This window comes from Nyctibius grandis, chromosome 4 (assembly GCF_013368605.1).
Source record: "Nyctibius grandis isolate bNycGra1 chromosome 4, bNycGra1.pri, whole genome shotgun sequence".
NCBI classification, from domain to species: Eukaryota; Metazoa; Chordata; class Aves; order Nyctibiiformes; family Nyctibiidae; genus Nyctibius; species Nyctibius grandis.
Genome location: NC_090661.1, coordinates 37,170,495 through 37,183,200, shown reverse-complemented (window position 1 = coordinate 37,183,200; position 12,706 = coordinate 37,170,495). Strand labels below are relative to the sequence as shown.

Genomic DNA, 12,706 nt, shown 5'->3' with positions numbered 1-12,706 from the left:
ACAGTATTTATCAGTGTCAGGTTACTACAGAGAGATTCAGGAAGGAATCTGATAAACCTGTGAGTATCTGTTGATTGCATAGCATGGAAACCTTGAAGCACTTTGAGTATGTAGCTGTAGGCTTAACTGCAGGCTGAACTTTAGGATTTGATTTGGTTTTATGTTCTACAGTTATGAGTTCTTTCTGCACAAATATCCTATTGGTGCCCATATTTGCTAGGCTTTATAAAGGTGTTATTTTACCTTCAGGAACACGTGCATCATGTCCTGTTTCATAGGCAGCTTTATGCATGAATGTAAAGCTCTGTTCAAAATCAAGTTATTCTCTCTTTCAAAAGCCCGTGTCAGGTTTTATTAATTAGCCATTATTTGAAATTTTACTGCAGAAAAACTTCAGAAGTTTCTCTCCTGTTATTTCCTCTCTGATCATAGTCTGCTTGAGAATGCTGCTTGTGATGTGACAAATAGGGCCTTACCCACACTTTAGGGTCCCAGCAGGTGCCTAACAAAAAAAGGGCAGGAGTTTTCCTTGCTTGGATGTGAACTCTTGAAATAATGGCTGAATTTCACCCAACTGCTAGCAGTATAGTTCCTTTGCCACTTTTTTTCTACACTCCTTTCTGTCCTCAGCCCCTGTCACGTGGGAGCATAGTACTGATTTTCTTGCTTTTGAGCTTGGTTTTTGCCCAATGCTCTTGAATAGCTCACAAATTGATGACATACCAAGTGAGACTGCTGGGCCTGGAGGTGAAGTGTTGGTCAGCAAAGGAATGGAGAGAGTAGTTTTTAGCAACCAAAGCCTTAATATAAAATTCTGTTTGCTCATCCCAATGTCATTTTTTGCTACAAGTAATTTCTGAACAGCAGTCAAGCATTTAGCTTCAGCAAGGCAATATGCTAGGAAAATCAAGTGGGTTATCTATGCATAAAGATTTCCTCAGTCATAAGATGTGAAGCTGCAGACAGGACAGTTCTGAATGAAGTAAACCATCAAGTGAACCAGCTATGTGCCCACATGTAATTCTAACAGTTAAATTATTTCAATATCATATTTCAATTATATTTATGTAGACCATGTAAAAGATGGAAATCTAAATAGGCTGGTGTCCTGGTTTGGCCTAAACCAGGCCGATTTTCCTTTCAGTGATTTTTACTTTCAGCTAAGTCTCCTCTAAGTAGCTGCACTTTCTGAAACTAACTGCATGTTTTGCAGACAGTGTCTGCTTCCAGGACTGATAACGCTCGAAGTTTGTAGTTATCGCTGAGGCACCGGTAGGGATGTTATGCAGAAAGGCTCTTGCTGTACTTGGTCTTAGAGAAACCAAGGTCACTGCTGAATTCCTCACTGCTTACGAGTGAAGAGCCGAAGGGGGGTCGCAGCTACAGGGGGGAGCAGACAGGGCAGGTGACCAAAAATTGACCAGCGAGGGTATTCGATCCCATACACGTCATTCTCAGTATAAAGTGGGGGGATCACGAGGGTCTCGCTCTCTTTCTGCTATGGCCGGTGTCCAAGGAGGACTCCGTCTGTTTTCCTGCTGCCCCCGATCCCGATCCGTGCATCCCTGAGTCCAGCTCTCGACCGTCGCCAGGCCCAGCCTGGGCCTTCCCAGAGCCTGCCCTGCAGTGCCGGTGGTGATGTGGCTGACTTCAGGGGAGCTCAATCTTGGTTTTGTATATATATATTTGTATATATTTGATTATTTCTATTATTGTTATTATACTTTTTCATTATTATAGTTTATTAAAACTGTTTTAACTTTCCAACCCAGAAGTCTCTCTCCCTTTTCCCTTTCCCTTTCCCTTTGGGGGGAGAGGTGGGGGGGGGATAACAGAGAGCATCTGCCACAGGTTTAATAGCCGGCCCAGCTTTAAACCGTGACAGTTGGAGATTGTGGTTTTTAACCTGGCCATTTCAGTTTTTCTTAATAATTCCAAAATGTGAAGCCAGTAGTTGAAAACTAAAGTAAGCACCACCACATTTCATAGAGGTATCCTTCTCTGTCCTCTGTTGTCAGAACGTATGCTATTTAATTTATCAAAAGATGCAATACCACCAGGAAAATAATTGACTTAAACCTCTTCTCAAATTTTGTACGTTTGTCTTGAAAATAAGTATTTTCAAAAATTCTGTTGTAAGTAAAAGATTTTCGTATATGTGTTTGTGAGCATTTTTGTTTTATTCACACTTAGTGAATATCTACCTGAATATTGTTTTGTTTGTCGTAGAATTGAAAAATAGGTTGGGGATTTTTTTTTCAGGATTTGAGAGAGACACTTTTGTTAACAGCTACAGCTATAAACACTGAGGAATAAAGTACTGTATTTGAAGTTGTTTGCATCACTTGTGTAGTGTGATTTGGATCCACTATCATACGTTCCTCCTGTGTTTGCAAGGAAGAATTCCTGCTGCTGATTTACAATAGTGATGGAACTTACTTTTTATGATAATGAAAAATAGCAGATATATTTTGACCAAAATGGAGAAGGCTGTAGGTAACAATATAGGAAAATTTCAACAGACAGGGCATGTCACAAATACATCTCTATTACAGTGTCTGGGATTATTAAGGAACCTCTGTTAAATTTTATCTTTGTAAAAAAAAAATTACATAGGTCTATATGATCATTACTTTTGTCTTTCCATAAACTAAGGAAATATCCTCCAATTACTTCTGAAGGTGTTTTTTTTTAATTTTATAATTATGAAGTAAAACACAATTTGTTTTGTACGTGCAAGAGTGTAGAGCAGATTTGCCCATATAAATAGGAATTATGTTTTCAGTAGTTAGTCTGCACTCATTGTCTTCTTCCCTCACCTCCCTCAGATGATTGAAGATAACTGAATGAATGTTCATTACCCCATAAAAAAACCATACTTGCAATAAGGTATTTTGAGATTTACTACGAGGTAAAGAATAGTGAGTCTTTAGGGTGCTTGAGTGCTGCCTGTGTAATAGTCAGCATTAGCAGACACTGCAGAAGCCTTGTTTAAACTTGGCTACCATGCTGTGAGGTCTTTTCAGAATTAGCATTCTTAACAAAAGTGAGAGATTGTGCTAAAGAAGACTTGTGCTTTGTAATACTTGGAACAGCAAGTAGCAAAACAGTGTCTGTACTGTGTTAGCCACTAAAATACTGAAAGAAGAATCTGCAAATATGTAGCTGCCTAGGTTTTCTCAGGCAACGTTCCAAGGCTCACAGAAGGTGAAGCTAGACTAGGGACTCTGGTACTAGGTTAATCCCGTCTCAGATGACAGAGTCAAGGAAGATGAATACAGGATGTTTAGATTTCTTTGACATACAAACTCAGAGGCATGAAGTGCAATTTTAATATTTTTTCCATTATAAATATTAAACCAAAATCTTACAATTTATATAAAATCTTTACAATCTGTACACTTCTTCGATCTTCTCAAACAGCATTAAACCAAAAGTTTTTCAAGTTGCCATAGAGATCAGTTACAACAACAGATTACTACTGTAACAAAAATGTATTTCCAGAAACATATATAAGCTACTTTAAAGGCAGTCATGTTTAATCTGAATATGAACAGTAGCCATGCCTTGTCAATTGTGATATTACTCAATCTATTTTTATCTTTAAACAACCAAAATTCACACTTAAAAAATAAAAGGGGCAGGGGTTGTTTTTTCTTCCTTCCTCTATGTATATGAAACACAGCTGAGCCTGAAGAAGGAATAAAGGTGAGTGCTTTTCATTTAAATTAGCCATGAAAAGATAAATTTCAGTATCAGTGTTTGCTAACATGACTTTTAAACAGCACTTAGTACTTTCATTGTATCTTTTTTCCTAGCATAAAGCAGCTTGAAGATTAATACAGATGTGAGTGATTTTTGTTCAGTAGCTTTGTCAGTTTTAGCAGTATCCTTGTAGTCAGTTTCTGCTATTAGTCTTTCATGCAGCAAAAAGGAAATCCCAAAAGAAATAGGAAGGGACTACCACCATTAAAAAAAAAAAAAAAGGAAGAGAGAAAAGTGTAAGGGGCTTTGGGCAAACAGAGAATGTGAAGGTACTTTGAGAGCTCTGAAATTGTCCAGGTATCGAGTGACTTCTTTGAAGCAGGAAGTTTGCAGCATACATGAAGCACCACATACTTGTCCTGTAAGACATTCCTGCAAATAGATCCCTTTTAAGTCATTCAGATTGTTTGTAGGAACAAGACGACGGACACAGAGAAATGTTAAGTTAGCATTTAAGACTGTACAAATCTACAGTCGTAGCTCCATTTGGAGTATTAAATATTCAGCCTAGTAATACAGTAGCCTTTGGGCCAGCTGCTGATGTTAGGGAATTTTCTTTTAAATAAGAGTTTGTTCATGATCTCCACCCACCAACACAAAGTATATGCATACACAGAAATTCTATTAGAATCCAGACTTAGGACCACAAGCGAGCAGTTATCTTAGCGGCACAAGATGATTCATGAGTCTTAGCTGCTCTTTTGGGGTATTTTCAAAATATGTGACAATATATTCAACTTCTGTTTTGTTTAACTGTTGCAGAAACAGACTTTTATTTGCTAAATGCCTATTAGAAATACACCTTGCTGTAGTTGCCTGAATAGAGGACAAAATCAAGAAGCTTACAGAAAATGGGCAAAGCAAGTTTGCAGACATGACCTGAAAGCCATTCTGATTGCTTCATTGATCAAAGTGCAATTCCTTGTTAATTATTCAGGTTTAGTGTATGAGGAAAAAAAAAAGCTGAAAAATTTTCACAGGTGCTGGTTTTTGTCCTATGCATTTCAGTTATTTACAGTAAGGTAACAGAAAATCTACGACTACTACTAGTTCCCTCCATTTGTTTTGGGTTATACATGGAGATGCAAGCACAATCCAATTTCAAAACAAGAATTTAGAATCACTAAACTGGCAAGTACTTTCAGATGGACTTTTTTTAATAAATAAAGCATTCATATACTTGATAATGACTGTAAATTGTGCATGGAACATACATTTACACCACTTTGAACACAAAGCACATGCTATTGTAATAGGTTGACTGAATTTGAATCTATAATGGACTTGTAACTTACAAGGTTTGAGGAGCGTTAAGTGGATGTTGTAGATAAATATATCAGTCATAAGTTTCTGATGTTTAAATGTATGAGGACAAATCCCAGTTTGATAAATGCAACCAAGTTTTATACAATTGTAAGTGTACAGATTCTCTTGGAATGCAAATACAATTTTAAAATTGGCTATTCTGACAAGTAGATTTATCAGTAACTTGAAACACTTTTGTCATCGCTTAACAATATGTACGTGGACACTTTGGAGCTTTAAGAAAACTAAGTTACCTCCCTAGCACCTCTTTTACTATACAAAATTTACACACATAAGAGCACACTCATCTTGACTCTTTACCTAAAGTGCATGTGAAATCTAAGAAAGAGACAATGGAGGTTAGAACCAGAGGATGTTAGGAGCTCTGGAATATAGTAACTGTTTGCATGGGGATTACTGTAGTTTCCCTCATAATATGGCTTCAAGGTTCTGCTCAACAATGGTGTCCACTCTGACATGACAGAAAAATAATCAACCTTGTCCCGTATCTACTGTACGTGGACAACAAGTTATCCCTTAAGCAAAGCAGGGATAAGAGTTCCAAGCTGTGGCACAGAACACAAAAATGGAAGCAGTATTCAATGTAAACTCTCTATAGTCTCATCTATTTTACCTTAACAAAGGTAAGCATTTGAGCAGCAGGACTTCTTAAGCTCTGAAAGAGGTTTAAAAAGATTGTTAAGATAAACTGACAAAGTCTAAGAATCAAATAATCAAATATCATTAGCTTAACTACTTATTTTAATATTCTTGTTAAACTTTGGAAATAAAGATGACAGTTCATTATTTTAATTTGTTCCAGCCACATGAGAAGGAACTTTTTCTGTTAATGGAATATTTCTACAGTTTTACTTAAATACTCAGCTTTATCAAACATTTGTTTCTACAGACCTGAATTTGGGCCAGATCTGAGGTGACAGTCTTACAAATAGCAACTTTGTCAGAACACTTGTAGAGTAAGGTGTGCTGCTGGCAGCCAAGTCATGAGGAATCCACATGGTCTTATCACGAACAGAAACTTCAGCAACAATGTCACTTCTTTTAAAAGCAAAGCCAGAAGATACTATTTTCATTGCACTAATAATGCTAAATTACCTTAAAAAGTCAAAGGAATGGATTTATACATTTGGGAGTGCATGTTTAATATGGAAATGTGTTGAGTAAAGAGAGTATTTTTGTTTAACATCCTTCAGACTCTCTCTCCAGTTCACTTGGTACAGCAGCTTTATCACAACCCCTCCTTCAATCTTACATTCTTCCATAGATTTCCTCTCTTGCCTGCTAGGAGCAGTCTCTGTGTTGTAGGTTGTCAACTACATGGTTTCTTCTCTGGATTGTGAGAGATTCAATTGTTTTATGTGCCTGTTCCAGTTGGAGCTTTAAACCTTCATTGTCTGCCTTTAGAATATTTCTTTCCTAAACAAAAAAAGTAGAGAATGGTATTTTATTTCGAGTTTGTTTCAGGCCTGTCTGGTTCTATGTTTAGGTTGACTGGCATAAACCTAAGCTGGTGTAGCTCTTATCAGTGGAATAGAACCAGCAACTTATTTGAACGTTTCTCTAGTCACTGGTCTGTCCTTTGTGTGTACTCATAAAATTTTCCAGCAGCTGGTATCTGGCAGTCATGTCCACAGCCTGCATTTATCCATCCTCCACTGCTCCTCTCGTAACAGCAGTAATCCAGGGGAAACAACAACACAGCTCACACTTTACTGCTCTACTAATGCAGAAATTGATGTACAATAATCTAAGACATTCGTTTATAACATCAGCTGCTGTTCAGTAATTGAGGTCAGGATCTGCTGAAGGAGCAAGGACAAGTGTAAATTGTAGGACTCGCATGAATGGTACATTTTAAAGAACCGGTTCTTGCAAGTACATCCACACTTCACATCCTTGTCTATATTGAATGTACTGTTGACTGAAAGAGGAGTGGCCTGTACTGGAAGATTCTTGCTAATTGTCTTAATCTCTGTCTTAATAAACCAATCATCTTTCATAAAAGATGAGCTCACTTTATCAACAGCAAAGGATACTTTGAAAGTTATACTGATCATTTAAAGATCAGGCTGTGGTCCTGTTGTTGGACTGTTTCCATGTTGGTCCATCTCAAATAGTGATAGTACTGGGTAAAGTATAAAAGTAAGTCCATCTTTGTTCCTCATAATCATATCTGGATCCATCCATCAGTCGCATTGTTAATATTGTGATAGTCTCTTCAATCTCTCTGGAAAGGTGGTGTTTCTACAAACCTGAATTTGGGCCAAATTGCGGTGACACAGTCTTATGAATAGCTACTTTGTCAGAACACTTGTAGAGTAAGGTGAGCCACAACTGGGCTGATGCAGGTGAAATCTAGCAAGAGGCATCATGTCTGTTCGTACAGCAAAATTTCTTTGTGACTTAAATTTATAAAAAAAAGAAGGGATTCACTGTCAGCTGAACAAAAGCAGAGCTCCCTGCCCTCCCCGCCCCGTGTATTCTGTCAGGGTAGCAAAGGCCATCAAAAGCAGGAAGAAATTCAGGACTATGTTACTCGTTTTATGGAGTAACATCCTGTCCTAAGCAATTGGATTATGTTCACATTCTTGCCTGTCACTTTTAAGACTGACAGGGGTCAGTGTAATTATAAGAAGGGCTTCAAAATTTACTCCCTCAGCGCTATACTAGGTACTAAAATTTATGTGTGAATGAGGCACTGCTGGAGTTAAAGTGGCTAAGAATTTACGATGCCACAGATGGATTGTCCTGGCAATTAATTACACTGGAGTAAGGTGACACCTTCCCACCCAGCCGCTCCCCTACACCCTCCAACCACTTTACGGTACTGTTGTGTGAAACAGAATTTGTTTCATTATGTATGTACCTGCTCAAGTTCCTGGTATGAAGGTTTACAGCTGTGATGCTCCTCCTTCATTTTCTGGCTGGAGTCCTTGTTTTCCCATTTAACATATGCCTTTTTGCGGCCTAGAATTGGGCTTGGACATGGGGATGGTGGGGCTGCCTGGAGATAAGGATTTTGTGGCATCCTGTGTGCTTTCTTCTCTGTCTGCCTACAAGATACATCACCAGCCAGCAGTACGGGATCAGTCTGTGTATCTTTGTGAACCACAGCTGGTTTCAGTCTCACTGAGATTTTCTGAGCTGAGGAACCCATGAGCATAATGGTACGGTCCTTGCTGTCTTCATTGTGTTCCACTACTTCTCCATTAGGAAATGTGAACGGTCCTTCTTCTTGTCCTGTAGAATATATATGGTAAATTGAGTCGATCTTATCCCACGAAAGGAGAAACAGGAGGCACAGTAATTAAATATGATTTTAATAAATAAAACAACATTTATTCTTTATTGATTTTACACTCATTGCTCTCCAAAATAGGGGTCACTGGAACTTTCTCAATGTTGTGTCTCTTGGAACAACTCCTTGCCCTGTCTCAGTAACATAAATACGGATCAGTAAGAGGAAAACAGGTATACCATCAAGGTCAGCTAGAGAAAAACCTCTAGGCTAAGGCGTTTTATATAGGCCATTGATCTTAGTGACTGGGCTGGGAGATTAAACCTGGCTGTTAGTTCAGCGTTATCACAACTTGAAGCTGTAAGATACAGCTTATCTCATAGACTTTATAAAGGTGAAATAATGACATTTTTGATTTTACACTGCTTTTGCATAGGTCATCCTAAAATACTTATACTTTTGCAGTTAAAAGTAAAAACTGAGGGGGGGAACCCCACAATGTTAGAAGCACTGGGCAAAAGATGTGATTAAATTTTAAAAAGACCTGTTTCCAATAAAGTAATTTCTGTTGTTGGGATGAAAACAAAACGAGACTGCATGTTCAAACACTTGAGGGGAAAGAACAAAGTCAGTCCAGTATCTGCTGCAGGCTCTGGAGAGTTAAATGAGGATATGGATGAACAGGTGAGGCTTACACCTTCAACCTAGACCTGAATTCTCATCTTCGACATGACACAGCGTTGAGAGGTACCACGTTCTGGTGCACTGGGTGATGATGGGGCAACATGCAACAGTTCAGTCTCTCTATAAGCGTGACATCCCATGAGGTGGTTACTATGCGGTGCTGCAGCCATTGCAGGTGCAATCACAGAGATGCACAGTCAGTTATCAAGAGCAATTGGCTGCATTGTGCACGGGCTGCCTTAGCACGTGAGTGCTAATAGGAAGCCTAAGATGGAATCCAGCAGTATGAATCTTAAATACAACACAAAACATTGATATCAAAGTGGCAAGAAGTAGATCCCAAGAACATTAGATACAGGCAAAGAGCAGGAGAGAAATTCAAAGAAAATGAGCACGGAGAGAGTTGGAACATCAAAATGAAAAGAAAAACAAAAGCAGCCTGAGGTCTTGTTCAAGGACAACACTTCCTCCTGTGGAGGCCTACATGGTAATATGCAATATGACAAGTTTATACAGTTTGTCTGATATAAGGAACAAAGAACAGAAAGGTGTAGCTTTTTCATTTCTGATTAAATGAAAGATGGATGGACAAAGAGAAGGTGTAAATTCAGCTACTGAAGTGGAAAAAAATAAACACAATTAGCTCTTGGTTTTCCTAGCACACAGATACATAAGTAAACTGACTTTATAACCTCCCCATTGAAAGCTGAGTCAGAACTGTAACAGTGCAGGAGTCGCTTAATGTGACAACAGTGGTAAAAACTGCTGTGTACCCAGGCCTGCTTGTCACAAGGTGAGAGAGTTAAGGGAACCTGTCAGCTGTTCAGTTCACAGCATCTAGTTCTCGTGAGAGTCTGGCACAAGATTTACTCAGTTTTTGTGGAATCTGTGCAACACACATTGTGTAGTGTGACAAGAGACCTGCCAGAAAGGGAGTCCTTACTTAGACTAGAACTGGAATGGGGTTACTTGGTACAGGCTCACTTGCGCCTGGTTCTAGTTTATATGTTGGTAAAACACTGCAGTTAACTAACAAAATCTAAAACAATGCTGTACAACTCAGCTGTAAAAGAAAAAGGAGCAAAGGAAAGATTATCTAGATCTTTTGATCTTTTTAATGTGATCTTTTCTCACCATGGAATTGCTCTTTGACTCCTACTGGGCAGAGGCTTGAAGCAAGAGCAGATGTTGGGCTGCTGTCTGCAACTGAAGTTTTGGGTCTTCTCTTGCACTCGATCACAACCAGGTCTTTGCATTGCTTGTGGCAGTTCATTCCGCAGTCTGTAAACAAAACAAAGTTTACATGATTCAGTGGCTCTGTCGTAGCATGTAAGACAGCTCTCACCTGTGTTGCCTCCCCAGGAAGCAAGAAAGCTTCTTTGGTGTTCTCTACATGCATTACCTCTAACAACAGACATCTGGTAAACAGACCAACAACATCCCTTTGCTTTATACACCTAAAACTCCTTTTCGTTGTGAAAATACAAAATAGCAACATTCAGTCGCAACAGCATTCTGACTGTAAGAGTTGCAGAGAAAGCAGGTACCTGTACGAGGAAGAAAATTCTGCAAAATACATTGTGAGTGTGCTGCATGGTTTTTAGAGTGTTGGTGTTTGCGCCCATTGGAACAGAAGAGTCTGTTCCCAAACCCTCTGAATTCAGTGATGTTTTGCAAAGGGTTAGAGCTATCAGTTATGAGTTCCTTCATGTTTGCATTTCTTCTAGACCATCTGTCTGTCATACTATTCTTGAATCAGTCTTCTCGTCCCTGAGAGGTCCATAAACATAGCAATGGGTCTCAGGATGATCAGGTTTTCTTGTCATTCACCATCAATTATAGATAAAGATTAACAAAGTATAAAGTACCTTACCTTTGCATCTGTATCCTTGTTTAATGACTCCCCATAGCTGAAATTCAAACAAACAGAAAGACTATATATTAATATATTTCTTTGCACATTTGATATCTCCAGATATAAAAATCCACTAAAAGCTCCACTCATTTCAAGATCTGAGCACCTGCAGAATATCTTGTTTTTCTACCCTTTTAATGGTAAGGTCAAAATATGAGCTATTTACCTCTTCAGCATAAGGTAAACAGAATATTTTATGTGTGTTTCTCAGTCACAAACAAAATACCTTGAGCTAGTCTCTAATGAATTTGTGGAGCTGGAGTAGATGGAGAATTCTATCTCAGCACCCTTGTTTGATCCCAGCTAAACTGGGGATTGGTAGGACAGTCAGGTTTACTAAATCTTCCTGTGCCATAAGCAGGGGACATGTCATGTCTGTACCAGGACGTGAGTTGTAACAGGCCCACGAAGGCTCTGGGTTTAGAAGTTTTGCCTGAGACTGTGTTTGGTGACACAACTGAACACCACAAGGTAGGAGCCATGTTTAAACAGATAATACTACTGCCAAGAGGGGTGTAAAAGGTACCTTAAATAGCTACACAGGCAGAAGCCTGGTGTTCTATATAGCTTCACTGGTGTTTTATATAGATCCCTTTCTGTATATGACACATGGTGATTATGAGATTTAAAAAGGCATTATTCTAAACAACGTTAGCATAATTTGCTAAAAAGTAAGCTTACAAATCCAGCACAGTTGTCGCAGAAAGTAGGCCTTAAGTAAGTGGTCTCTTGGAAGTTGTGAACAAAGCCAAGTCCTAATTTGGAATAGATTGAGCTAGCCCTCATAAAGTAAGCTGTTATTTCATCCCTGCTAATGAGACCTTCCCTGAAAATAAACAAGAAAAGTTGTTTGTGAGACATAAGTTTTCTTAAAAGCATAAAGAGAATTAAACATATCTTCACAACTTATAATAGCAATAATTTCATGGGCCAAAAACTACAGTGATCTCAGTAATCGTCAGCTGCTCCCAAAGTCTACAGAAGCTTATCTACACATTTAAAATGCAGCCTGTAAAGATAAACAAAATATCTGCATATGTGATGCAACCTCAAGACTACTTCATGGAAAACCTCTGAATAATTACTATTGAATTTTTCCATGCTTTAATATGTTAAGAAAAATGTTCTTAATTTGACCAAAATATACATTTGCCAGTTCTCTATTTCTGAGGGACAGGTTCATCTTAGGAAAGTTTTTTAGTAGTATATCAAAAGAAGCATCAAAAGCAGCGTGGCCAGCAGGTCAAGGGAGGTGATTCTCCCCCTCTACTCCGCTCTCGTGACACCCCACCTGGAGTACTGCGTTCAGCTCTGGGGCCCCCAACATAAGAAGGACATGGAGCTGTTGGAGCGAGTCCAGAGGAGGGCCACGAAGATGGTCAGAGGGCTGGAGCACCTCTCTTATGAAGACAGGCTGAGAGAGTTGGGGCTGTTCAGCCTGGAGAACAGAAGGCTCCAGGGAGACCTTCTAGCAGCCTTCCAGTATCTGAAGGGGGTCTACAGGAAAGCATGAGAGGGACCTTTTACAAGGGTATGTAGTGACAGGACAAGAGGGAATGGTTTTAAACTGAAAGAGGGTAGATTTAGATTAGATATTAGGAAGAAATTCTTTACTGTGAGGGTAGTGAGGCACTGGAACAGGTTGCCCAGAGAAGCTGTGGATTCCCCCTCCCTGGCAGTGTTTAAGGCCAGATTGGATGAGGCTTTGAGCAACCTGGTCTAGTGGAAAGGTGTCCCTGCCTGTGGCAGGGGGGTTGAAACTAGATGATCTTTAAGGT

At 39.1% G+C, this 12,706-nt stretch overlaps 1 protein-coding gene across 1 annotated transcript in view; it reads right to left on the bottom strand.

Annotated features, from left to right (window-relative positions):
- Positions 1-3,401: 3,401 nt before the first annotated feature.
- Positions 3,402-12,706, bottom strand: part of RASGRP1 (RAS guanyl releasing protein 1) — a 47,535-nt gene continuing 38,230 nt past the window's right edge. Inside the window, exons 13-17 of the mRNA XM_068398089.1 lie at positions 11,610-11,754; positions 10,887-10,923; positions 10,148-10,294; positions 7,958-8,331; positions 3,402-6,507 (exon numbers count right to left, since the gene is read on the bottom strand). Coding sequence (XP_068254190.1) covers positions 6,373-6,507; positions 7,958-8,331; positions 10,148-10,294; positions 10,887-10,923; positions 11,610-11,754 — 838 coding nt within the window. The 3' untranslated portion in view covers positions 3,402-6,372. The remainder of the gene's footprint in view (positions 6,508-7,957; positions 8,332-10,147; positions 10,295-10,886; positions 10,924-11,609; positions 11,755-12,706) is intronic.